General features: G+C 38.4%; 2 protein-coding genes across 11 annotated transcripts; one reads left to right on the forward strand and one right to left on the reverse strand.

Annotated features, from left to right (window-relative positions):
* Nucleotides 1-1695: 1695 nt before the first annotated feature.
* Nucleotides 1696-5686, reverse strand: LOC121895923 (twist-related protein 2-like). Of its 4 annotated transcripts, XM_042409472.1 has the most exons (4): nucleotides 4258-5686; nucleotides 4079-4100; nucleotides 3846-3986; nucleotides 1696-2255 (listed from the first exon to the last, which is right to left on the reverse strand). In XM_042409472.1, exon 1 carries the CDS (start codon nucleotides 5216-5218, stop codon nucleotides 4571-4573), a length of 648 nt encoding a protein of 215 aa, XP_042265406.1. In that variant the 5' UTR covers nucleotides 5219-5686; the 3' UTR covers nucleotides 1696-2255; nucleotides 3846-3986; nucleotides 4079-4100; nucleotides 4258-4570. The 4 variants fall into 4 exon arrangements, with proteins under 4 accessions (XP_042265406.1, XP_042265405.1, XP_042265404.1 ...); XM_042409471.1 differs by having other exon boundaries at nucleotides 1697-2255; nucleotides 3846-4100; nucleotides 4526-5686; XM_042409470.1 differs by having other exon boundaries at nucleotides 1697-2255; nucleotides 3846-4100; nucleotides 4374-5686.
* A 6836-nt stretch (nucleotides 5687-12522) lies between these two features.
* Nucleotides 12523-25173, forward strand: LOC121895013 (merozoite surface protein CMZ-8-like). 7 transcript variants are annotated; one of them, XR_006095657.1, is made up of 6 exons: nucleotides 12523-12618; nucleotides 15072-15127; nucleotides 19535-19595; nucleotides 19771-20688; nucleotides 20768-20899; nucleotides 24828-25173. XR_006095657.1 is itself a non-coding variant. In XM_042407784.1 (4 exons), exons 1-4 carry the CDS (start codon nucleotides 15017-15019, stop codon nucleotides 24953-24955), a joined length of 477 nt encoding a protein of 158 aa, XP_042263718.1. In that variant the 5' UTR covers nucleotides 12630-15016; the 3' UTR covers nucleotides 24956-25173. The 7 variants fall into 7 exon arrangements, 2 of the variants coding, with proteins under 2 accessions (XP_042263718.1, XP_042263719.1); XR_006095655.1 differs by having other exon boundaries at nucleotides 19535-20688; XR_006095658.1 differs by having other exon boundaries at nucleotides 19535-20626.
* Nucleotides 25174-25462: the final 289 nt, after the last annotated feature.

The following is a 25462-nucleotide window of genomic DNA, read 5'->3' on the forward strand; positions in this document are numbered from 1 at the left end:
TGCTGTTGGTCTACTTCTACACCCTAAGTAGGAATTATGTAGGAAGTATTGCATGGGGAATTGGCATTCAACTGAAAAATGTGTCATTCTTTTAGTGTCGTTCATAGTATTCTGAGCAGCAAGTGACAGCATTTAAACAATATGCTGTGTCTCTCTTATACAGCGTGCCCAGCAGGTGCATGTGGTGTCTATGAAGTAATTGTTGTCTGACATGTCAATGAGTGTATGTGTGTGTGGAGGCTGTGTTGGTGTTGGTGTTTGCATGTGCACTAGTACATATGTACACTTGTGTCATGTGTTTTTGTGCATGCTTTTCCAAGTGTTAGTATGTGTATGATTTGTGTGTCTGTCAAATACTGTAAATGACTTCTGTATTATATTCCCAGTGGATGTATTTGTGTCTTATGTAGAGGCCAGTATTGCCTCAACTCTTAATTCCCTTTATTACTGATGTCATTTGTACCTTCTTCTTAAAGAAAGACACTGTAAATAGAAACTCCAAGACCAAAATACACATGTCACACATGTGCCTTGACGCATTCAGTAGTATGTGTATTGGTAATTCTTAACTAACTGGACTTACAGTAACTCTGTATCTATAAACATGACATTGAAATCTTTGTTTCATGCTATTCTTTATTATTTACCTGTATGTGTTGTTTTTCCTCCATATTTCCTACCATGTGTATGTATAGAAAGATTGTCTATTTTGTACTGTTATTTTTGTCTTTCCCTCTTGATTAAAAAGAGATAATTTCCAACACAAGCCCATTTTTTTCCTTTTTGTTGAAACATAATACAAAAGCTGCATATACTGTGCACATAAATACATTTGATAATGAAAATTTCACTGAATAAGAGTTTGGAAAAAAAATTATATAATTATTATAAATTAATGTTTGTTGGTTACTGTTTCCAAAGAAGTTATGGGATCAAATTGAGTGAAATTACAAAATGTTATTCTACGAAGAAGAGAACATCACCAGCAAATGATCATGTATTGAATCCAAAGTCAGTTGTGAAGAGACAAAGGTGACTGGCCTAACAGGATTCTTCTTTCAAAAGTCCTCTGTGTTTTTAATACACGGAGGGGAGGCAGCTATGTGCGATGTCTCTATCAAAGAGGGTGAGTACAGTTCGTTAGCTTAAAGTCCAACCAACTAATAACAAATATGTAGAAACTTTCGAAAATTGAGTACAATGGAGGTGCACAGTAATATTATGAGTACAGCTTTAGTGACCGGCGCTAACTTTACCAATTAAACACAGAATTTAATGAATATAGAGCTATATTGTCACAATGTAATGTTATGAGCATGTACATGCACAGTGTTCTTTACCTCTCACAAAGAGGCAGTAAGAAAACAATATTGTGTTTAACATACCGGGCAAGGAATTTTTCCATTAAACTTAAAACTTAAAATTACTGAAACCTTGCTCAAGCATTAGGATACACAGCAGTAAACCTGCAGGCCAGCGTCGCTTAACTGAAAAGATCAAGCTACAACTCCGAATTGAAGTCCAAACAGGCTATAAATATTCCCAGAGCCCTTAATTGCACATTAACGTGTTCTTTTTGGAGGAATTAACTGTTCCTGACTGACCAGGCAAAGGCACACAGACCTCATTAAAAAAAAAAGAGTGGGTGAAGGAGGGAGGGAGTTAGAGAGAGAACAAGAGAGACAGTTTAACAAGAGAGACAGGAGACAAAGAGGGTGTGGTACTTGTATAAATCTTTGCACCTTTCATCATCCAGTTTTACCAAAAACAACAAGAATCTCACTAATAGTTTGAGGACGGTTTTATTTTCAAGACAGTCTCAAACTATTAAAATGATATACATGCTGCATGTCCAGGGATTTTGCCTTACACACCGCCTATTAGCCTGATTACTGTCTGAAGTCTTGTTCCTTAGCTGCAGATTTTAGAGTCTTTTACACTGACAGCTATTATATACGTTTCCTTAGAATAACATCTAGGGAAAAGTAGTATGACGCAAAAAAATTAAACACAAATACTTCTCAATACTTCTCAATGAATGACAGTTCTTTGTTGGTTAACTTGTCAAGAGAAAATGTCCTCTTTCAGTCCACATCCTGATCAAGATGCCTTTTAATATTCTTAAATAGTCCTTTTTCCAAAAGTGAGGTACCTAAAATGTTTCCACTTGTCTCAAAGTCCACATGATTAGAATGGTAAAATGGTAGCATGGAGCAGAGATGAACAGGGAAGATCACAGTCACTTTATTCAGCAGCTGGAAAGACAAAAAGGCAGACATGTTACTGTGGTAACTGCTTCAGGTTACTAATATTCATTTAAAGTATGTGTGTGTGTAGGGGGGACATTTTATCATGGACATGTGAATAGGACCCTTCCAAATTCTTCCAAAAAACCATCCACCAATCCATCGAACCATCGACACAATATAATTTCACATTTCCAAGGTTGCCACAAGAGGAAGATAACTCCTCTTTAACTTCTTTTAATTCATTTCATGAATGGAAAAATAACATGAAATAAGAGTTACATTTTTGATACAAGGTGATGCATTGAACTGTAACATTAAACTTAGATTCAGTATTGGCATACATTGAGCCATGCACTTTGGGCCATAGTTGTTGCCAAAAATCACTGTTTAAAAAAGTTGATACCAATAAGTACCAGCAAAACTCATGGCTGTCACTGTCAGTAAATAAAGGAATTCTGTAATACTCAATATTAATCTCCCTGATTCTTAAGGCCAGTCACCCTCATTTCATATACAACATGCACACGGGCTGCTTTTCTCTTTTGACCAAAAACTGAATCTTTTTAAATGTCAAGTGTCTTCTAACATGTCAGTGAAGGTTAGCCTTCTGAGACCACACCATGCTGACTGTGGGGCTCAGTAAAAGACTGGAGCTGGAAACATTAGCTACCTCCCTGGGACACTCTAATTATAAGTTGCAGGGCTTCATGCATATTGGCAATGATGGAAGAAGTTGTTTGTCATGGATATGTACCAAATACAAATAGCATGTCTCTTGCAGTTTGGTTGTTTATATCAAATGAAAGCTAAATGTTGCAGGTGATGCAGATTTACTGTGCATTAGCTCTCCTTCATGTAAGCCAAAAATCAGTGGTACGCTAATACAATACTGGATTTTTGTTGCTTTAGAGCATGTATATAATTTGGCAATTATGGATGTCTTAAAGAAAATGACTTTTTTTTAAACTCAAGATATAGGGGAGGGAGGTGGGAGGCTACACCTATGCATGTGTGCATATTTGTGTGTGTATAAATCAGCTCTCACCTCCTCCATCACTCCCAGTGGTTTATAGGAGCCCAGCAGGGAGCCACATCAGCCTCCCCTTTGATGGTGACACGCATGATTCATAGCTTTTAGAAACCGTTTGTTTTCATTACGCCTCCTCGTCAGCTCGCTGTAGCTGTATCACGGTTTCATGCAAACGCAAGCAAATTTGGGCCAGAATGAGAGGAAAGAATTTCAGAGGAGAGTTTTTTTGGCACTAGAAGAAACAAAGGGGCTTGGTTTGGGTATAAAGAGGAGAAACTTAAGTCAGGACGACGGCTGCCCACGGCTACTTTTTCCACCATCGTTTGGGTTCAGAGGCGGTCAGGGATTCATAACGTGTCAGAGTCTTGGAAAAGTAGGAGTTGAAAGGGTACTGAAAAATTCAAAGGTCCATTCTCTCCTAAAACATTCAATTTAGTCTTTCCAGCTCTGACTGTCCTCTAATCCCTCATCTGCATTCTCTAGTTGTTGCTCTTTATATATTTAATAAGACTATATACTTGCTAGCCCCAGAAATAAAGCGCCAATGTAGCTGAAAGAATGCATACCTATAATGATGGAGATGGTAATGATGATCATGATAGTGATGGCAGTAATGATGATAAAAATCGAGGCTGATGATGAGGATGAAACCAGAGGTCAAGCTTCAGCACCCAAGGAAGCCAAGAGGTCCAGCAGAATGAGCCATGCTGTCATGTGGAGGCAACATTTAGGACAGGAGGTCCTTAACCATCTGGCTCGAAATGTTGTTGATACAAGTCCGGCTGTTTTTGTCTCTCACCTGTCCTGTCCTCCATTGTGATCTACATAAACAGAGTACAAATGGTGTAAAAAATCCTTTAAAAAGCCAAAAATCATACACTGAGCACAGTGTATGATATATTTCTTGAATGCTACAATTGCCACACATGAGCAGTAATGAGTAATAGCTGCTTTTGACAAGCAAAAAAACAAAAGTACCTCAAGAATCCATAGTTGTTCAGATGTTTGAATATATGTGGCTTGACAATAATGAAAAACTACAATTTTTTATGTAGGGGTAGTGGTTTAAAAACCAGCTAAATCCAAATGCTCACATAAAACTACTGGAATCTCTTCTTGGTTTGAGTCAAATAGTCTTCCCATCATCACTGAGGCAAACAGATGATAAGTTGAGGTGTTAAAATAGTGTGAGTCAGCCCTCCACATCAAGTAAGTTTATTTCCCTGTCATGAGGAATTTATCATACATTTTATGGCAACAGTCAAAAGACAAATCCTGCTTTCCGGCAGGGCTAGTGACCAGCAGACATGGTCGACCAGGCTCCCTCCATCCTCCAGACCGAGAAGGCGTAGCTCAGTTTCTCGTGGGCCAGGTAGTTACACCCAGCCAGCTTAGTGTCCATCTCGTCGCTCTGCAGAACCTGGTACAGAAAGTCAATGTAGCGTGATGCTAGTTTAAGGGTCTGGATCTTGCTCAATTTGTCAGAGGGGAGCGTTGGAATTATTTTACGTAAAGAGGCGAAGGCTTCATTCAGGGATTGTGTCCGCTGGCGCTCCCGGATGTTGGCGATCACCCTCTGTCCATGTGGGTCCTCGAGGGCTGAGAGATCCCCAGGACTAGGACCGGGGACAGGAGAAAGGGACGGGCCTGAGGAAGGAGGTCGATGTTGAGGACTCCTCTTGAGTCTTTTGGGTCCAGTTGGGGTGTAGATCTGGATATCGTCTCCTGGCTTGACCTTGCCATCATCTAATGATGTGGTGGCGATAACCGTGGTAACGTGATCCTCTGTATGTGAGCCTGTCTGCCGTTTATGCCCGGTGATCCCCGGTGTTGCTACAACAACGGGACAGGCGTTAGAAGGTGGTCTTCCTGTGTTCTCCGCACTGGAAACCACCTCTCCCTCAGGGTGGTCACCATTGGATTGCTCCTCCTCTCTCATACTTGGCCACGTTTTTCTCTTCTTCTCTCTCCTTTCTGTGACTCCCTACTCCTTTTAATATCACTGGTTCTTCTCTCTTTCCTTTGGTATGTCTCTCTCCACTCCCCCTCTTCCTCTTTCACACAGTTTTTCTCTGTCCTGTTCTGTTTGTCTTCAGGAACTCCCTCTGTTACGTCATGTGCTTCCTCCAGCTTTCTGCTGTGTTGTTCTTCTTCTCCAACAGTTATCAGCTTTACATTTTGTTACATCCAAACATGCCAAGCCAAAATGGGTGAATAATCACCACTCAATTTTGGATTCTTCTTCATCTACACACGTGAAAAACCTGCCAATGATCACTTCCCAGCCTCTATGAGTGTACGCTGCATCGGCAAACCAGGCTGTTTTCATGTCTCACTCCTGTAGCTGCATGTGAGTCGACAGCAACCTGAATCTGACTTTTTAAAGGGAGGGAACCGTGAAACTTACAGCTGCCCACCCATCTGACTCGCTGATTGGTCCAGAGAACTTTTTTTCTTGGACAGCTGAGCTTAAGACAACAGGAAGAATGAATCTTAAACGATTGGCCCGATCAAAGGGACGAGGCGGAGACAAAGGTGTGTCGTACAGCCAACCAAATCGAACCTTTGTGACGTTTGTTTCTTGTCATAGAAGTTGCCCAAGTTTATAGGTTCCAGATTTCCTCTGAAACAAGTCCTTACCATCCCCCCTCTTGCTCCCTGGTTCTCTGTCCTCCCCTGCCTCCCCTCTTTACAACTCAGCACCATCATCGGTTGCTTTCCATTTGAAAAAATGTTTCTGTAGTTCGGACAAAAGAAAGAACTGCATAAGAAGCTCCACGTGTACTTTTGTTTCCTTCTTGAAAGTTGAACAAAATTTGTCTACATTCTTCTGCCACATTGCAACTCTGCCTGCTTTAAAAATAGTGACATCTGATGATTTTCTTAACACGTAACATTTCACGCAGATGGAGTAATGGTGAGAGACTTACTGTATGGTAGTGAATTAATTCTTTAAATTTGCAAAAATAAGATTTTATCTTATTATTTTTTCTAATTCTCTATGGAGTAAAAAATTGACATTGTTGCAATTGTAGTAGGTCTTCCATCATCAGAAATAGAAGATCAACAGAAATGTGAGAAGTAGATAAAGAGAAATACTGGAATACAATAGTATATCCTTTTCCCATTACATAAACTATGGCCTCCAATAAGCATTAGGCAAATAACAAAAAAGTATATTTGCTGTGCTGTGAATGTACAAAATAAAGATCTATTGAATAAATAATTGGACAAACTAGTACAAAAATATTAAAAGAACAGTATGTCGTGTTAACAGAGATCTTTTTTTGTTTGTGAAACAACAGAGATGGTGTGTTTTATTTTACTGGCAGTGACTTGGCTTTAGTTTCTAAGCGCAGACCTGGAGGGAAGAAGGAGTTGGCATTCAGGCAGCTCTGCAGCACTGAGGTCCAATCACAGAATTAAGGAAAGAATGAGTTCTGTGGATCGAAAGTGAGGCCTGTGGGACGTTATGTTACTTTCATCTGCTGAGCTCCATCTAGAGCAAGCCTAGGTCCAGGTCCAATGTGAACTTTGCAGTCCAAAGTTCTGGGTGAGCCTTCAGCATGGCTGACAGCCAATTCCCCACAAGAGAAGATCTATTGTTAGCGTTTTGCTTTTCAAAGACAAGATGCTTCCGTCTGATGAAAACACTGTGAAAAAGGTTTTGTACAGGCACGCTTAGTGTTAGGACACAGAGCTGGAAAATCTTAATGTCAGTCCCTCCTCTCTCTCTACTGAGTCAACTCAAAGATGGCTCAAGTCCACAACAAGAAGAGAAACCTCTATTGTCTGACCACAGATGATATAATTTCTCTTATGCACACGTCAATGCTCACCACGACAGTGTAGCTGTGTTTTTGTTGCCACAACAATATTTGTACTAGTATGTGTTACAGCACATGCATAAAGGTGCTGGCACTGGAGCTTGGTGAAGCTCCTCAATGTTATCTTCTTCCACATCATTTCCTTTTTCTACTAAAACTTGCATTTCTGTCTTGGCAACAGTAAATTAATCAGTTCAACAGTAAATAAGGTGAATATATTCCCACTCTCTTATTTACTTTTATTAAATTAACAAACCCTGTTCATTCAATTAAAAAAAATGTTTTTTATAACTGCCCCTCAAAATAACAGGCGTTTTCTGATCTGATGCCTCTATCAGCAGGACAATGTGTCTGTGCCTTTCAAAACACCTCTGATGTTACACAGCTATGGTTAAGGTTGGGTTAGTTTTAGGCATAAAACAACTTGGTTAGGGGAAAAAATCATGTCTTGGGTTACCAATACAGCTCTGTTAAGTTTAGGGGGGCTTTTTCATTATGGTTACAACATTGTAGTTAAGGCCTGGGAATGGGTGGGAATATGGTTAATGTTGACTGTCAGAAACAGGAAGCAAATAGTTGGCTTCGATATAAAAGTCTGATGTTGTGTTGACCTATCCATCCACCCTGACCTCCTGCAGACTTTGTGGATCTATAAGATACATATTTAATAGGCGGACTCTGGTCCAGATCTGGACCAAACAACAATTTAATCTGAACCGAAAACAAAATTTCACCACAACCTGACCCAGACTGCTTTTGAGTGACATATCGCTATCACGTCACCTCACCTGTCATCTTTCAGCCAGCTGCAAGTCACTGCAGGTGGCAAGGTAGTTAAAATGACTTGTTAAAAACTAGCTGATACAAAGAAGAAAGGTTGGCAGGGAAAAACCTGTGTTTAAGGATGAGCGGACTGAGAAAAATGTGTTCATTTTGCCTGAAGGAAGCTCAAGACCTATGTGCTTAATTTGCAAGGAAAAGGGAAACAGTGCAAGGAAACAGTGGCCATAATGAAGAGTGGTGATGTAACATGCTACAACGACACCAAACATTCCCAATTTGAACAAAACTATCCCAAAAACACAGAGGTAAGAACCACAAAACTGAACCAATTGAAGTTGTCGCATCAAGGCTCTAGCAAAATAATTGTAAAATCAAACATTTTCAACAACATTGCAGAACTCATACTGCAGCAGTCTCATTAATGTACCAGTAAACCAATGTCTCCTCCTGGCCATTGCATCTTTTTATGCCCAAGTTGGTTACACAACAAAGGTGTCATGTCTCCCATTAATACAGAAATACTGTTCATGGACATTCTTCTGGAGTTTTTGTACTGAAGTATCATCATGAAATGCACCCTTACTGGGCCTTTGATACAGTGGAAATTTGGGGAGTGGATGTCTAAGACTTGTATTTGAGTACCCTTATTACTATACTAATAACACCATACCGCCTCCCTTGCTCCCAACACACAGGAGTTATGATTACTATGACCACTAGAGGTCTTTGTCACATAAACAGGTCATTTTTGAGATATTTGCTGAAACGACTGATGTTGTTGTTTTTTTCTCTCACTTGAATACAGACAAATGTGTTTGTCAATTAATTTCAACCTTGTGAGACTTGAAAATAGATAGCAGTGCAAAGAAGTGCAAGTAAACAGTCTGCATGGAGAGTTAATGAGGAACAAAGCAGCCAAAATGTCTTTTGGAGCTAAAATGCCTTTTAAAATATCAAGGTTCAGAAATTGTGAGACCTGGAACAACAACAGCATTGTGGTCAGGACATGGTAGCACTTAAGGTAGCAGAACATCTGGTTATATCTCACTGCCCATTCCTCCTAGAGCTTAATCATATGTGATTGTGATTAGCTGATAGTTTCTAAGACTGAAGATTAAACAGTGTACTCTTTATCACAACCTCTGGTCATCAACTGTTTACATTATGCAGGATTGCACCAAGGTATTTTTGTCTACTTGTTCTGTATACTGTACATAGTTTCAATGTCAGGTCAGGGCAGATTTAAGACTTGAAAATTTACCACAATCTGTCAAAAATTTTGATTGAAATGCAAGTTTGTTTCTGTTCATTGCAGGCAGACTGCAGACATCTATGAAATCACAAGCACAAGATGCAACCTGCTGCTAGAAAATATATTTTAAAAGACCCAGATTTTTTACTCTAAAGTGAGCTGACTAACATATGGAGTGCTGAAATGAAACAGGATTAATTCTCTTCATGTTTGCATTGGTTTCTTCTCATCCTAGAAATATTAGATGACCAACTGGCACTTCTCATTGCTCCCAAATAGTGAGGAATACACATTATTTATCCCATTGAGATTAATTAAGTTAAAACTTAAAGGTACCTTGTCAAGTTTCTGACCACTGGTAGCACTATGAATCATTGTTTTTGAAAGTGGGCCCCCATTTAGTTTGTATATCATGCAATCAACACATGCATCCACACAAGCATGCAGCAACGCAATCCTGCAGATACTTTTACACTGTTTCACTGATCAACAGATTCTGGCAGTTGTGCTGTAATTCACATGGTTGCAAATGGGTCTTCCAAATGGACAATGACCCCAAGCATACTTCCAAAGTTGTGGCAAAATGGCTTAAAGACAAAAAAGTAAAGGTATTGGAGTGGCCATCACATGGCTCCGACCTCAATCCAATAGAAAATTTGTGGGCAGAACTGATAAAGCATGTGCAAGCAAGGGAGCCTAAAAACCTGACTCAGTTACACCAGTTCTGTCAGGAGGAATGGGCCAAATTTCCAGCAACTTATTGTGAGAAGCTTGTGGAAGGCTACCTGAAACGTTTGACCCAAGTTAAATAATTTAAAGGCAATGCTACCAAATACTAACTAAGTGTATGTAAACTTCTGACCTGCTGGCAATGTGATGAAAGAAAAGCTGAAATAAATCATTCTCTCTACTATTATTCTGACATTTCACATTCTTAAAATAAAGTAGTGATCCTAACTGACCTAAGACAGGGAACGTTTGATACGATTAAATGTCAGGAGGTGTGAAAAACTGAGTTTCAATGTATTTGGCTAAAGTGTATGTAAACTTCCAACTTCAACTGTATGTCTCTGGCCTGATGAATGTAAGTCCAATATTCAGAGGTGAATGAAGAGTGTGTGAGCAACAGTATCTCAAACTGACAAAACTAAGCATGCAGTCACACAATGATCAAATTAATATTAACATTAAGTCTGGTGTTGAGTGACTAGAAAAAATTACATAAGAAAGCCAGAGTTAAAGTAACAAAAGAATTAGAGTCCTTTTCATCTTCCTCTCTGTAAACATCATCAGATTGTGCATCCTCTCTCTGGGCAATGGGACACCTGTGATGGATCACAACTATTTACATATCACAGCTTCCTTGAAACTGTTCCTTGCTTGCTAAAAATAAATACCTCAGAGCCAGAGGAATGACGGAAAATGGATATCAGGTCTTGATATAAACACACATATATTGGGACGGGGGAGAGGGGAGTGGTGGGCCATGCTCACAATGCTTTGTGTTGTATGGGAAGGCCCCCCGGAGGCTAAGGGGGTCTGGAAAAAGGGGAAAGAACACCAGACCCTGTCTGTTTGAACTGCACGCTTAAATGAGGACTTAGCATAAATATTTCCACCATGAGAAATGGGAGAATGTTATCACATGTGGAGCTTATATATACACGCACGGCACACACACACTCACTTGAAAATGCATGGGTTTACAGTGCAGCATGCATTTACCCAGAATATACAATATAAACAGAAGGATATCAGGTATAGTACCTGGTAAAATGTTGTTTGTTATTTTGTAAATATGGAACAGCACCTCCTACTTTAAGCCTCTTCATTAAACCCATGGACAGGACCTCCAGGAAAACAAGTTCAGTTGCCAGAGGAGACTGTATTGTCCCATATAGATACAGGAAACATGGATATCAGCTTTTACTGTGCGATCTTTGGAATAGTCTGTCTATGGAAATTGAGGAGCTGTGCTGCAAACATTTTTAAAATCAAACTTAAAATCTGATTAAAATCGAGCGGCAATTACCATGGCTTGAGGCTGAAGCCAATGCAGAAGTATCTTTAAGTGCAATGTCACCTATGGCTTACACTAGATGCTGGCTACAATTGACTCCTATTCAAAAAGCATCACCTTCTCTCTAGAAATACTAAGTCAATCATTTTTTTTATGAGTCATTATGGTGTCAGTTGCTAGATTTGGACCCTCTAATAAGTGTGCTGGTGGTCATTTTGGAAATTATTGCTTCATTAGAAGACTTATAGTAGCTTTGATGTCTGCCATGTGGTCATTGATTGACAGCTGTGACTGACAATTTGCTCACCTGCTGCTCTCCCCTGCTCCGGGATTTGTACAGAGTCAGACGATTGTCGCAATATTTCGGTAAGTTTAAGTTACTTGATTGCGATACCTGCCCTGTTAGCACAATTTAGCCAAAAGAGCTAATGTTAGCTTTGGTCTGAGACGCTCCTTATTTGGAAGGTCCTGGCTCCAAACAGGAACGATGGCACTGATCATGAGCTGCAACTCTGGGCTTCAAACTGGCTCAAATGCAAACCAATGGGTGACGTCACACCTCGCTATGACCATCTTTATATACAGGCTAAAATCTACTTAGATATGTACTCATAAAGTATGTTTTTTATTGATTGACTCTAACTTGTTTACAATGTTTTATACCTGTCTGATTGTTTACAATTGTTAGGTCAAAGAGTTGTGATACATGTTGCCCATTTCTTTTTCATTTTATTTTTATTGCAACTCTACCATGCACAAGGTGTTAAATCAATTTGTCGATTTGTCAATTTGTATCATGATGGTGGTTTCAAATTAGCTGTTGAGCTAACCCTGGCACATTTACATTTACATTGTTGTTAAAATATTAGTGTTGAGTAATGTGCAAAGTCCCTTATAAGCAAACAAACTAATAAATAAATCCACAATCTACCCAAATTTCACAAAGTAAGAATTTGTTGCAGGACCGGGGTTGGATTAGACAGAGTTTGTGTTATGAGAGTCTTTTCTTTTATTGGGGAAAAAACTGTGTACTATAAATTCAAAAATGGTGGCTGACTGTATGTCAAACAAGTTGAAATTAACCTGTTTGGCCATATTGGACTTTCCTAGAAAGGAAAGGGTCAACCAGTGGATGTAATGGACAGGGGCGTCACAGCCGTGGGTGTTAGAGGTATTGCGACACCTGCACTTTCACAGAAACATAATCCCACCCCCCTACTTTTTCCTGAGGAAGTCATTGATGAAACGAAACTGAGTTTCTCATACATGAAAAACCTATTGGTCAAATTAGATTAATTGAACAGCCATCCAGCCAATCACAGCCATTTGACCAACCCACCAGGCCGAGGAAGAGTAAATGGTTAAATTATAGTAAAGTCATGTTTGTGCATTCAGCAACGGTGCTTCTGTCACTCGCCGTTGGCTGTGTTAACAGATTAGGGAATAACAGATCAGAGGTATGAAACAGATATTTAACTAGTTAGTAATGTAGAATTTTCTTTTGTAACTTTGTCTTATTATGTGATGTGTCAGCTCAGCTAACATCATTGAACATAAATGAAATCCTATCCTAAATGTAATTTAAGTCAGGTGGCAAATTTGGTTTTGAGACTATTGTCGTTTTTAAATAGTCATAGACAAAGTCATAGACATTCATATTTAAGATGTGTAACATCTGTCTGTCTTAGGGAAATGTGTTACCTGCCTTATGGTAAAGTCTTAATGACCAAATTAATGTTTATTAGCATGCTAATCGCTAATCATGAGTTAAGCTAATTGCTAATTAGCCACCATGCTGGGCGGACTTTGGCAAGAATATGTACAAGTTACCTCTGTGTCCAGAATGTAAACTCACATAGTTCATGTTATTTTAAGCTAAATGCCAAAGGAATATGTTGCTTTAGACATCATGGTTTTACTCCTTATGTTAGGGAGTAAAGTGTGTTTTGCATTTAATATAAGTTAGAATGAGCTATAAAACAGAACTCTTATTGTTTAGCAAAGTCAGCATCACATTCACTGTCCAATGGATATTACTGTGATGGATATTACATGGCCAATACAAACGTGGGTTCATATAATCTTTAAAATGGATGGCATTTCAATTAGGTTTTTGTATATGTATATTTGTTTTAAATGTAAACATACTGCATACAACATGTGGGTTATTCTGTATCAAATCAGACAGAATCCAGGAAAGTGCAGCATGATCTCAGATTTTGTTTTTTGGCCCTTGATATTTTTTAATTTTTAAACTCTCAAAAAGGTATTATCTGGGAAGCCATGTTTGACATTAATATCTTGAAAAGTATTATTCCTAGCCTCATCAAACTTTGTAGGATCGAAGACAAACATGTTCTCAGTATGACCGAACCATCAAAAGTACTACATGCCTATTGATTTTCTATCAGGCCCCAGATTTGGAGAAAAAAAGTGCAAAATTCCTAAACAAGAGTCATTTTGAGGGCATTATGAACCCATTTTTTGCATCCATATGGTATCAATCATTATTTTTTTATTCAAATACAGTCTTTTATTAATTTTGTGCCAATATTTGAGATCTCTACCACTAATGGACATTGAGATATTATGAATAAAACAAGACATGCTATGTGGGGTAGCTGGTGTCCTTTAGTGTACAATGTCCTTCCTTGTTCCCTTCATAGATAAATACACATAGTTAAAGGCATTGTTTTAACTCTAGGAAAATAAACATCCATAATGAAGAAGCAGCTGAAGAAGCTTATTATCTGTACTTATGTGCGTCCCAGCCTCTGAAATATTGATTGGAGTAAAGAAATACATGTTGTCTGTAGGCTCATTTTACTATATGTCATTAAAAAATAATTAATAAACACATCCAACCTTTTATGTGGAAACACATTTATAAACTTCCACTGGAGCTTGAGAGGGACATTTAGGATACCACTTATTCCTCCTGATACCAGAGGTTTTATCAAAATATTTCACTTATTTTCAATATCCAGGACCTTACTGGAGACACAATTTTCAAATGCCCTCCATCAACCAAGGCAACTGTCTGTCAAGAGCATATAACACTTTGTAGTTTCTTAGGGTTCAATTTGTAGGCTGTAACAAGTCTGACTTCTTTATTATAAACTGTTGTAATTGTGATAAGGCTAATGCTATTTTAATGCATATTTGTTGAAGTTATGTTTGTAGTTAAGTGTATGATTTTTTGCTCTTTATAGACGTTTTCAATGAATACAGCCACTAATCAAATAAATACAGGGTTATACTGATAATATTGGTACTAATGATTCAACAAAGGTGAATTTATTCACAATAACAGTTGTAGACATTGACAAATCTCACCCTGATCAAAGAGTGTGTCCAAATTGAAACAGTTCTGCTGGTGGCCACCACACAAGTGAGCAAGTCTGATCTGTTTCTACAAAGACTGAACTGCAGATTACGTGTTTTTTTAATTGTTTGTGATCTTTTGGATTCCATACTGAGGCACAGTAAGGAATGTTGATGCTCAGGTTCTGAGAACTGGGTTGAAAGATATAACTTCCAGTTCAGCACGCAGAAGCTGTACTTTAGAGTAACAAAAGAGAACTTTTGATGAGGGCTTTGCAAAGGTTCATTTGAGATTACTATAAAACCTGTTTCTGTGTGAGACAGCAATTAATTATAGAGCACTTATAGCACTTGTTGATTGAGGTGATGGCACAGACTCAAAGAGGTAAGTCACTAAAACAACAAGAAAATTTTTTATAGGTGATCACAGAGCACCATGAATAATGGAGAACATCATGCTTTACCACCTTGTTGATATGATATCTTCAATTGGTTCACACTAATTTGACATAGTGTTAACCAACATGTCCTATGCTTAGAAAGAATTCAGGAGAAAGATTCACCAACATTTTCATCTTCATTACAGCTACAGACTGTGTTCAACCACCACAGCTTGATCTGTCTGCCATGGAGGAGGGTTCAGTGAGTCAGTTTTTGAACAGATAAGATAAAGAATCTTTACTTAATTTAGCCCAGAAACATCACATTTTCCAGAAATACAGTACATCCACCAAACATCAGTAGATTTAACTTATTATACAAACAATGTCCTCAGTTTTAGTTTACAATTGCTAATATACAGCATGTAAACAGGCTTTACTCTTCCTTTTCTACTTCATTCTTCATTCCAGTTGTGTGAGGACTCTAATTCTTTTTTCTTCACGTAAATTAATCATATTTAATCCAATGGTACGTAGGCCTACATCTATGGACCATATAGGCACAAAGAAGCTTCATAACCAATATTATCATTACATAATTGTGGATTTTCACTCTTATCAGTCTTTAAACTTTTATAACAAAATATATCAACAAAGGAAAAAAAGGAAGTAAAAAGTGCAAGGTGTTCTCACGGTCTGCTACTGTCTGCGCACATTCACTGTAGTGTTTTAGACCTTCCATAATTCGTATTGGTGTGATGTGGCTCTCTGGCTATTAGTTCATAGATTTATGTGCAGCTATGATCTCTTTGAACATTGTTAAATCAACCCAGTCTCACATCAAAATGTATAATAGCTACATTGATCCACAGTGCAAAATGTATTAGTTTCACGATAACGGCTCTAAAATTGTGACATACCTATGTTTTTTTTGTTTGTTTGTTTGGTTTTTTTTGGCCTATTCTTTTCTATTAGCCTGCCAACCCAGTTTACATTCTGATGTGAGACTGTGTTGTGTAAATTCATGACATTCTGCTATGAATTATATTGCCATATGTAAAACAATATATGCTGTTTTATACTTTTAACATGTACACTTTATGCATTGTTCCTGCTGTGGTCAAATAATAATTAGGATTATTTTGGTGTGAAAATTCTTCCTGTATTCACTGCTTAGCGGATTATATAAAATTATTAAAACCAATAAGCTTCTGCGTACATAGAGGTGCAAGTTATATTGGGGGTCTGGTGGCTCAGGGTGCCATGACAAAAAAATTTCCTTTAATGGTGTGCAATGTAGTAGTGTGCCCGAATCCAAATATGTTATTCGGCAAAGCACAAATAGCGTTTTTTTTTTTTTACAAACATTTACTTCGTACAAATGTTTTAAAAATTATTTGTTTTCAGGAAGAAGAAAAAACATGTCAAATACCAGCATGCACGTCGATTACATTGCTATCTCAGTTTTTCTCCTCTGCTCCGCTGTTAGGTCTATCAGCAGGTCTCAATGAGGGGAGTCACATCCACCTGCTATATGACGCACATTTCCTTATTTGGACATCACTCCTGGAGTTTGGGGTGTTCCCCAGAGGTAAAGCTGAGCTGCTGACACAAGCAAAGTCCTGTCAAGGGACTCTCCATAACCTGTTGTTCCCCTTCTCCTTCCCACAAAGTTAGGTTGTAAAAATAGGCAATAAATGAAAAGTGCAAAGCAAGAATCACCATTTAAGTTCTTCTCTACACATTACATGCTGTGTTGTCTCTGTGTTCTGGGTGTATAAATAAGTAGAGGCCTGTCTGTGCATTTGCAATGCGTTTGGTTTAAGCTCAGTAGTCAGCACAGTCGTCTATGATCTGGGAGACTGGAGTTTGAGACCCGATGTGGGGACCTCCTTCGTAAGATAGTTTATTCATTAACACTTTAATATCCTAAAATTAAAAGTGTAATAAAAACAAAAACTGGATTTTTACACCTATCTCCACTTTTATTCGAATACAAACACAAATATAAATAATTTTGCTGTCTCAACAAATATAGATACAAATACTGGGCTCTCTGCACATCCCTAGTGCCATAGTCTAAAAAAGTTTATGAAGCACTGTGCTTTCAAATTTCACTCTTAAGATTTGAAACTTTATATTTCCATTATACATGTCCATCATTCACTTGTCCCTGATTGAACAGAAAGTATTGTTTCTTGTTTTTTTGTTTGTAAGGATATTATTTAATGTTCTTGAGAATTTGTAGTTAAAATAAAATAAGAAAGAAAAGAAAAAGCCTTTCTCAAGTGCTGTAACAGCAGAACACACAGCAGAGTAACATCATGAGCAAAATGACAGACAGGCAAATCATACAGGTATGCATACAAAGTGATTGAAGCCTTCATTACAATACTGTGGTGGCAGATGATCAACTGGAGAGGTGCCACCTGGTGGTTGATGAATAAACAACTGGAAGAAGACTTCTGTATTTTACAGTCAAAAATCAGTCATTTACTGTGGGGGAAGACAGTAGTCTATTAACATTTCTATTTAAGTGAGGATACTAAAGGATACTAAAACACAATATCCCCCAGCCACAGCCTGTTCATTCTTCTTTCCTCAGGTTGTGAGACTCCTCTGACTTATTATTTATTAATCAATTTATATAATTTCTGGGGGGGTTTTTCAGCATAAAGGAACTACAAACTACATTTTGTTATACAATCTTGTGTTGCAAAATGATAATAATAAATTAATCTTGAATCTTGAATCTGAATAAAAAAAAATACGATAAGGAAAGTAACAAACAGTATACATAGTATAATAATAAAAGAAGTACAAAATAAAAATCTCATTGTTTGAATTATTATCAAACTACTAAATTATGAGAATAACAATTATGAAATCCTCCAAACAAATGTCTTTGAAATAGGCTTCAGGTTTGGGAAAGAAAAAGAAATGAATTTTTGCAGAGTCTCATATTACAATCTTGTGTTCCTTGATGATGGTTTTATTGAATTACAATTATGATATTTTGATATAAAACCTGTCAATGTTAAAACAAATCGCTACAGACTGAGGAAGTTATTTACAATGATGCACCATTAGAAGTCAGATAAGTTCAATGAAGATCAGCTAGAGGAATCACACCTGTATCTGGAAGGTCCAAGAGTTAGACATTTTTGAGAAAAATCCAACAAACACATTTACTGAAAAGTAACAGAAAGAAGAGATTTGTCCAGGCCACAGAATAGTCACAGTAAGGTTAATTAGAGTACAAATCTAATACAAATAATTGAGCCCAGCTGTAAATCCTGCAGGTCATCCTCCATGAGGCTGTCTTTCTGTGATGTTTTGGAGGTCACCTATGAACACAGCACAACATAGGATTAGAAAAAAAACACTGTGCATAGACAACAACTGTTACCCCATTGCAGCTTCATGACTGTTAAAGGATAAGGCTGCGATTTTCTATATTTTCTTTATTTTTGTGTTATGTGTGTATCTTATTCCTCTGTGTCGTAGACCTTCATTGCTGTTCAAAAAACTATTAAAAACATGTCAGTGAGCCACACCACTACACTGGGTGACATGTTCCTTCACCATGGAGAGTTTGGGCTCGGTAGCTTGTTTAGAAATGGCTCAAAAGAGTAATAACAGCGATATTCAGTCTCTGGAGAGTAGTTCCTTAAAAGGAACGTGGTTCTGTTTACAGTGCTTCGCTGGCTTGTTGTGCTACATATCACAACCATTTGACTTTATACTAAAGTTATTTACAATGTACAATGTAGTAGCCTACAGGTCTATGGCACAGAGGAATAAGATATATCAGGCTTTGGATACACACATAATACTTGTAAGTAGATCAATTCATTGTTGGTTTGTCTCTGCACATGAGATTTTTCAACAATAAGAAATATGAAAATTGCCACCCTTTCATGGCTGTTGAAAATCCTACATGACATCTGATTTCATGGAGGAAAAGTTAGAGACTCTGAAACAACATGGAAGGAGGATCCCTAGTGTGCTGACACTACCTCCCATAGGCCAGGTGTTTAGTAGCCAAACACATGACACTCTGATGTACTGCAAATGTATTATTGCAATATTTCACAATGTTCAAGCAGCTTTAACCTTTTGATCTTTTGATTTGCATACTGACACTTTCAAATAAATGTCTCTGTTGGCACAGTAAGGAATGCTGATGTTCAGGTTCTGTGTTTGTTGATCAAGAACTGGGCTGTCATGAAACATAACTTCCTGTAACCAGCGCACAGTGGCTGCACCTAAACACAAAAGATAGCTTTTGATGTCGGCATTCTTGCAAGGAATTTAAGTGTTGATTGAAGTGATGAGAGGGAGTCATTAAAACAATTAGTACAGCAATTAGTACAGCTCATGATATAAATCAACACCAACGACGTAAATAAGTTGAATTATGAAGAACATACATTTCCTACTGTCTTGTAGATATGATATATTTATTTGGTTTACACTAACTTAACCTGGCTCCAACCTACATATACTGTATGCTTGACAGAGAAATAGATGGTTTCCCTATAAAGTTCAAAGCCTACACATCAAGACAAATCCTATTAGACAAAGACACTATGCAAAGAACACATAAAAACAAGGAATGCTGTTTCCAGTGGAGTCACATTCACCAACATCTTGATCTCCATTGCAGGTACAGGGTGTGTTCAAACACTGCAAGTTAATCCATCTGCCAAGAAACACTGTGCAGGCAGGTAAGATTAAAATAAATACAAAATAAATAAATTTACCCAAGAAACACCACATTTATCATATGTGCATTCACCAAATGTAAGCAGATTTAAGTTACAGGAACAATGGCTTTTGTTGGTTTTTACATTTGCTGATATAAGCATGTTAACAGGCTACACTCATTATTTCCTACTTAAGCAATGTGATGATTCAACCTGACTTTTATTCAGGTAAATTCTATACTTTTTTATCCAATGGTACACACATTTATGGAGTGTGAGGGTGGAAGGGAGATGAGAAGTGATCGTGTTAACTCTTAAGCTTCAACCTTCATTTCCTGTAAGTGTTAAAATCTCTGTTGAATTCAAGTATTTCATTTAGTCAACCAGCATCCAGTAAATGTACTGCCCGTTATTGCCAATAAAGAGCCAGTGTTCTAAGAATTTTAACTTGAGTTTATATTCAACTTAAGTATATATATATATTAGTATTTTTTATTTGGAGCAGTTTTTTGGACATTACTGGGACGACTGGAAGTAGTCATATGCAACATCCTGGTAAGCCAAACTCACATGTTAAACAACTTGTTATTTTGAAAGACTGTCATGTTTTTAACAGGAGAATTGTGCAACTTTATAGTGATACTGTTATCATATGTTGGGATCAATCATATTCTCAACTGATAAAAGTGAAAGGAGATGGAGCTGCGGCTTAGCAATGTTTGGCTCTGGTCTGAGCCAGTTTGTCTGATGACTGTCACTGCAACTGGAGCAGCACTTGGATTTGGTGTATAGTATGTGGGCATGTGATAGCACTGTTTGTATTATCTGTTTTGTATGTTGTCCTAAACTTGTCATGCCCTCCACTTCTGCCTCCTCCTAGTGGGTGTGTGTGTGTGTGTGTGTGTGTGTGTGTGTGTGTGTGTGTGTGTGTGTGTGTGTGTGTGTGTGTGTGTGTGTCTCTCTCTCTCTCTCTCTTTCTCTCTGTGGGTTCTAATTGCAGGAGTGGAGACAGGTTTGCGGGAGTCGGGCGAACAGCTGCCATTCATCAGGAGGTCTGCTTAAATATTGGGTGCAACCTCCTGCTCACCGCCAGACTGCAGACTCTGTTCCTACAGTCAGTCACGCTTACAGCCTACTTGTTACTGTTCTGTCAGTATCCAGCAATTGCCTACTTTGTTTCTCTGTGCCTGCAGAAGACCTCAGCCCGACCCCAGCCCTGTCTCCAGTCCTCCTGCCTCGCCGGCTCAGCCCATCCCTCTGCCTGGCTCCCGGCTCCATCCCTTATACCCAGCCTCATGCTGAGCCCAAGCCCCCAGGTTCCCCAGGTACCGGTCCAGACCTTGGCCCCAGCCTCCCAGTTTTACCGCCTTGTAAATACATCCTTTTCCAACCCCACTCGCTGCCTCCTGCCTCGGTGTCTTACTCGTGGGTTCATTAGCCTAGCCTTAACAAAACTGCTTTGATATCTACAAGCCATCATGATCCGTCAATCAATCAGTCAATCAATTTTTATTTATATAGCGCCAAATCACAACAAAAGTCATCTCAGGGCACTTTTCACATAGGAAGGCTCGGCCTGCAACCCAGGGTTTCCTACGAGATGAGAAAGCACAAAAAACTCTGGGGAAGAAGCCAAGTTAGTAACATGCATTGATGGTACATGAACGCATACAGATGGAGAAATACAGAAATATAAACATAGCACAAAAAGTAAGGAAATTTGTGTTTGGTAGATTATTTCTTTGTTGTAACAATGTTTCTTGGCAATGAATCTTATACCGTTGGAAAGCCTGTTTATTTCCCTTTTAAATGGTGCCACATTTGTAAGGAACATGCATTTGTGGGATGAGCAGCAGAGCTGAGTATCTGGGTTGCGCTGATGAAAAATTTGCCAAATCGTCTCTGCCAATGCCAAACAGCTTATTCTGCTGTTGCTATTGACTCTTGTTTTGAGCTTCTGGTACCCCCAGGTCCTGCCAGGAGGCCTGCCATGACTGCCCTTCACTCTACCAAACACAAATTTCCTTACTTTACTTAATGCAATATCTCCTATTTGGTTTCACGATCGAATAATTTGTTCACTTTTGGTTTAACATTTGAATAGTAACACTCCTGCTATCTAGTCTAGTCTAGTCTAATGTATATTAATATCAATATTACTCAGCATTGATTCTCTAATTCTGAAAATGCTGTGGTGATTTGTTTGACAATACTAATTTTAACTTTTATGTATAGTTGCTGTATGAACTGTGGGACCCATTATTATTGCATTGCTTTTGATGATTAATAATGCACTGCAAGTTGGCATTCCAACTGGATGGTATTACATTCAATACATTTATATAATATAGCCTAATACAAAAGCATATCAGAAAATGTTTATTTCCAGTGATGGCATGTACTGTGTCTACATGTTAACACACACGTTCATGCGGAGTGGACTTGTATTGTGTATTAAATTAAAATGAGCATTGACAGGTCACTAGAATAGTAAATTGTATGTGTTCACTTCACCTGTTGATCCTGCTGTGTTCCTCTGTATCAGGGAGGGTTCAGCTCAACAAAAAAGACAAAAAAAGATGAGTCTTTAATGAAGAAGCAATAGAATGCCAAAATACAGGGTGTTAATCAGCACAAATTGTATGATGATGATGTCTAATTCAGAAATGATTACTGGTGAAGATATCATGCTACACTGTGTTAGATCCTATGTCTGAGACAAGCTGCACTATTCACACACTGTGATCTATATCATCACCACATCAGTATAAATTGAGAATAATTCAGTAGAGAATGGATGCGTGTGTCGTGCCTTCAACAAATTCTGTCATATATTCAAAAGAAGAATTATTCATTTTATCTTATCTCTACGCTGTAAAAGAAAAAAATCATAAAAAAATGGTAAAAAGTCTGGCAGCAAAAGTTCTCAAACACTCCGTCAAATAACCATTAGTTATTAGTTATTCTACAGAGATTTATTTTAAAAATACGGATATTTACTTTGGACATTGTCTACATTTTTACAGTCCAACCATTATAAAATAAAAATAAAATCTCAGAAATTTAACATTCTAGCAATATTTATAGCGTAAGGCTTGAAGGGGTTGTTGTTGTTGCTGTTGTTGTTGCTGTTGTTGTTGCTGTTGTTGTCTCTTCGACCGTCTGTAGACTTACATGCAAGTGATTTGACTTTCAAGGGTATTTAGTAGCTGTTGTTAATTGAATGTCACTGTGGCCCTCACTGTTAGTAGCAATTACACAATAGTGTGTTTAGTATGTCATCCATTCTGCAGTTTCCAATAAAAATCTGTAAATATGCCACTTGTGAAAATTCTGCTAAAAGCAGTGTAAATTAACAGTCATGTGCATGTGGGAAATTTTGGGCTGAGGCCTTAGAGTGAGAGTAGGTAGGTCTAAAAGTAAGTTAAAGGTTTCTTGGGTATTTTGGAAGTCTAAGAGATTGGCTCCTTCCAGGCTGTGGTTGACTTGTCCTCCAGAGTTTCTTCAGCTTCTATGGTCCGTAGGGTTGTCCTAGGTTCCGGTGCATCCGTGGCCTAGCCGCCTAAGCTGGACTAGGGGATGGAGAATTTGGGGGTTGTGAGAAAATTTGAAGGAGACCGATTGTTTGGGGGCCAAGGTCAGATGCGTTGTGTGTGGTGCATTGTGGGCTGTTGTAGGAGTGAGGCTAACCCTCATAGAAGACTGGGCCACGTTCAAGGTCCTGCCGCCCTGGACCACCACACCCTGGGTGCTGCCCTATAGTCGGGACACAGGGGGGCCGCATGCTTACCACCTGACCTCCAGAGGCTATTTGTTAACACCGCTAGGTTGCCCTACCCTGGCCAGTCAGGTCTGAAGATCCTAGGTCTCGTGACTTTTAAAACCAGGTTGTGGAGCCTATGTCGCCTGTGTTCCATACACCGCATGAGCCCGGGAATTGCTGTTTTTAAGCTAAAAACTAAGCAAAAGTAGTGGTGTTTAAGGCAATTTCCTGTGCCCCGTACACTGCACGACTCCAGGAAATGCATACTAACTGAGAGAGCCTAATTTGTAGATTAAGATTTTGTAGAAAACTAATTGTTAAAAAGGCAAGATTCTGTGTTCCATACACCGCACAACCCCAGAATTTGCCATTCTAGACCTATGTAAAGAACTATAAAATGAAAAAGATACTGTTTTTAAGAGCAAGTTCCTGTGCCCCATACACCGCACGACCCCAGGATATGCCATTATACTTACGATTATACTGCAGGAACGGAAATCAGTGTCATGCTGAAATTCAGTTTGTAGATGCCTTTATAAATAGAGAATAAAACTGTTATTTTCTACTTTTACAGCAAAATACTGTTACAAGCAGTGTAAATTAACAGTAACTTGTGTATTACTGTTAATTTGAACTTTTCACAAGTGGCATACTTACAGATTTTTACCATAAACAGCAAAATGTACGACATACTACTTGACACACTATTGTGTAACTGACTACTAACAGTGAGGACTACAGTGAGTTTCAATTAACAACAACAACAACTGAATACTCAACAACTAGTCAAATCACTTGCATGTAAGTGTACAGTTTTTTGGCAGAAACAAACACATTACTGTTCTTGGTTTCATTACAATGTTTGTGTGGTACCTGTGTTGGTGAGGAGCTTGGTGGCCTCCAGTACCTTCTCTGTGTAGACTCCAGGTTCATAATTATCCATTTCAGAAGTGACCGGGTGGAAAACTCTGGCAGCATGGCTTCAAATAGCCCCACCAGTACAATTCAAACCATCAACATCTTTTTCCCGCAAAGTGATGACACTTATTCACATCCTCTAGCATGTGGTTCTCTGGGACATAAAACAATGATGCAGTTAGTTGTATATATGTTTTTAGTCAACCACCTTATTGCAAACAGGCCACATGCCTGCCTGGATACAAAGGTTAGAAGGTAGTGCAGGAATATATTCATTTTTTTAACCTGAGACATGCTCTAACCAAAGATGGAACATGTTACTGTTGAGTAGATTTGGTTTGCTATTCTTAATTTTACATTCAGTAATAGAATGTGTATTATTTGTATTTTTACATAGAATTTAATGTAACGTAACATTCAAGACCATTAAGTAATTGAAAAATCCTGTTAAAAAACTATAATATTCCATTATATTAATTTACAGATTAATTAGTTTCTACTAATAATACAGAAAAAACCCTGTAAAATAATACGGTAAATTCCTGTGAAATAACTTTTAACCTGTCCACCAGATGCCCCTGGACTTTCCTTCCTGGTTCCCAGTACATCCACCTGCTCACCTGTTGCCACTCCCCAATTGTCTTCACTTGCGGCTCATTACCCCATCAGTCCCAGTACTACATATACCAGTCCTCTGTAATTCATTCTCTGCCAGTTTGTCTATGTTGCTTTGTTGTAGACTTGCGCTACAGCCACCATGTATCCTCCTGTTTCTTATCTGTTACCTGTTCCTGTTGTTACTTGGTAGGCAGAAGGTCAAAACGTGGTTTTGACCTGCCTGCCTTGCCCTTTTGGACTTCTTTGCCTGTTTTGGACTGCCTTTGCCACCTGTAAGCCTGTTGTTTCAGATTTTGATTATTAAAGCCCTTTTTCCCAAATATGTCCTTTTGTCTTTGGTGTCTGCATTTTGAGTCCTCCTCCCGTTTGCCCTGTACACACAACCATGACACTCACCAGTGTCTGGTTGGTTCATTATTTACGAAACAACTCACAGATCACAGCAAAATATTAGTCCTGGAATCCTTTTCCTCTTGGATCTTTACACATTTCGTTCCTCTGTCCTTGAAATGATGTGATATTATTCAAATGTGGACAAATACAGTGAAAATCCAACACCTGAATCTTTTTTTAACTCCTCAGTTCAATA

The sequence above is a fragment of the Thunnus maccoyii genome, chromosome 4, assembly GCF_910596095.1.
Source record: "Thunnus maccoyii chromosome 4, fThuMac1.1, whole genome shotgun sequence".
Lineage (NCBI taxonomy): Eukaryota > Metazoa > Chordata > Actinopteri > Scombriformes > Scombridae > Thunnus > Thunnus maccoyii.

Coding starts and splice junctions, on each gene's coding strand:
- LOC121895923 (XM_042409472.1), bottom strand. CDS start 5,218: ATGAGAGAGGAGGAGCAATCCAATGGTGACCACCCTGAGGGAGAGGTG.
- LOC121895013 (XM_042407784.1), top strand. CDS start 15,017: ATGCTTAGAAAGAATTCAGGAGAAAGATTCACCAACATTTTCATCTTC. Junction 19,596..20,767: donor AAGAAACACTGTGCAGGCAG/GTAAGATTAAAA, acceptor CTGTGCCTGCAG/AAGACCTCAGCCCGACCCCA. Junction 20,945..24,827: donor CCTCCCAGTTTTACCGCCTT/GTAAATACATCC, acceptor CCTGTCCACCAG/ATGCCCCTGGACTTTCCTTC.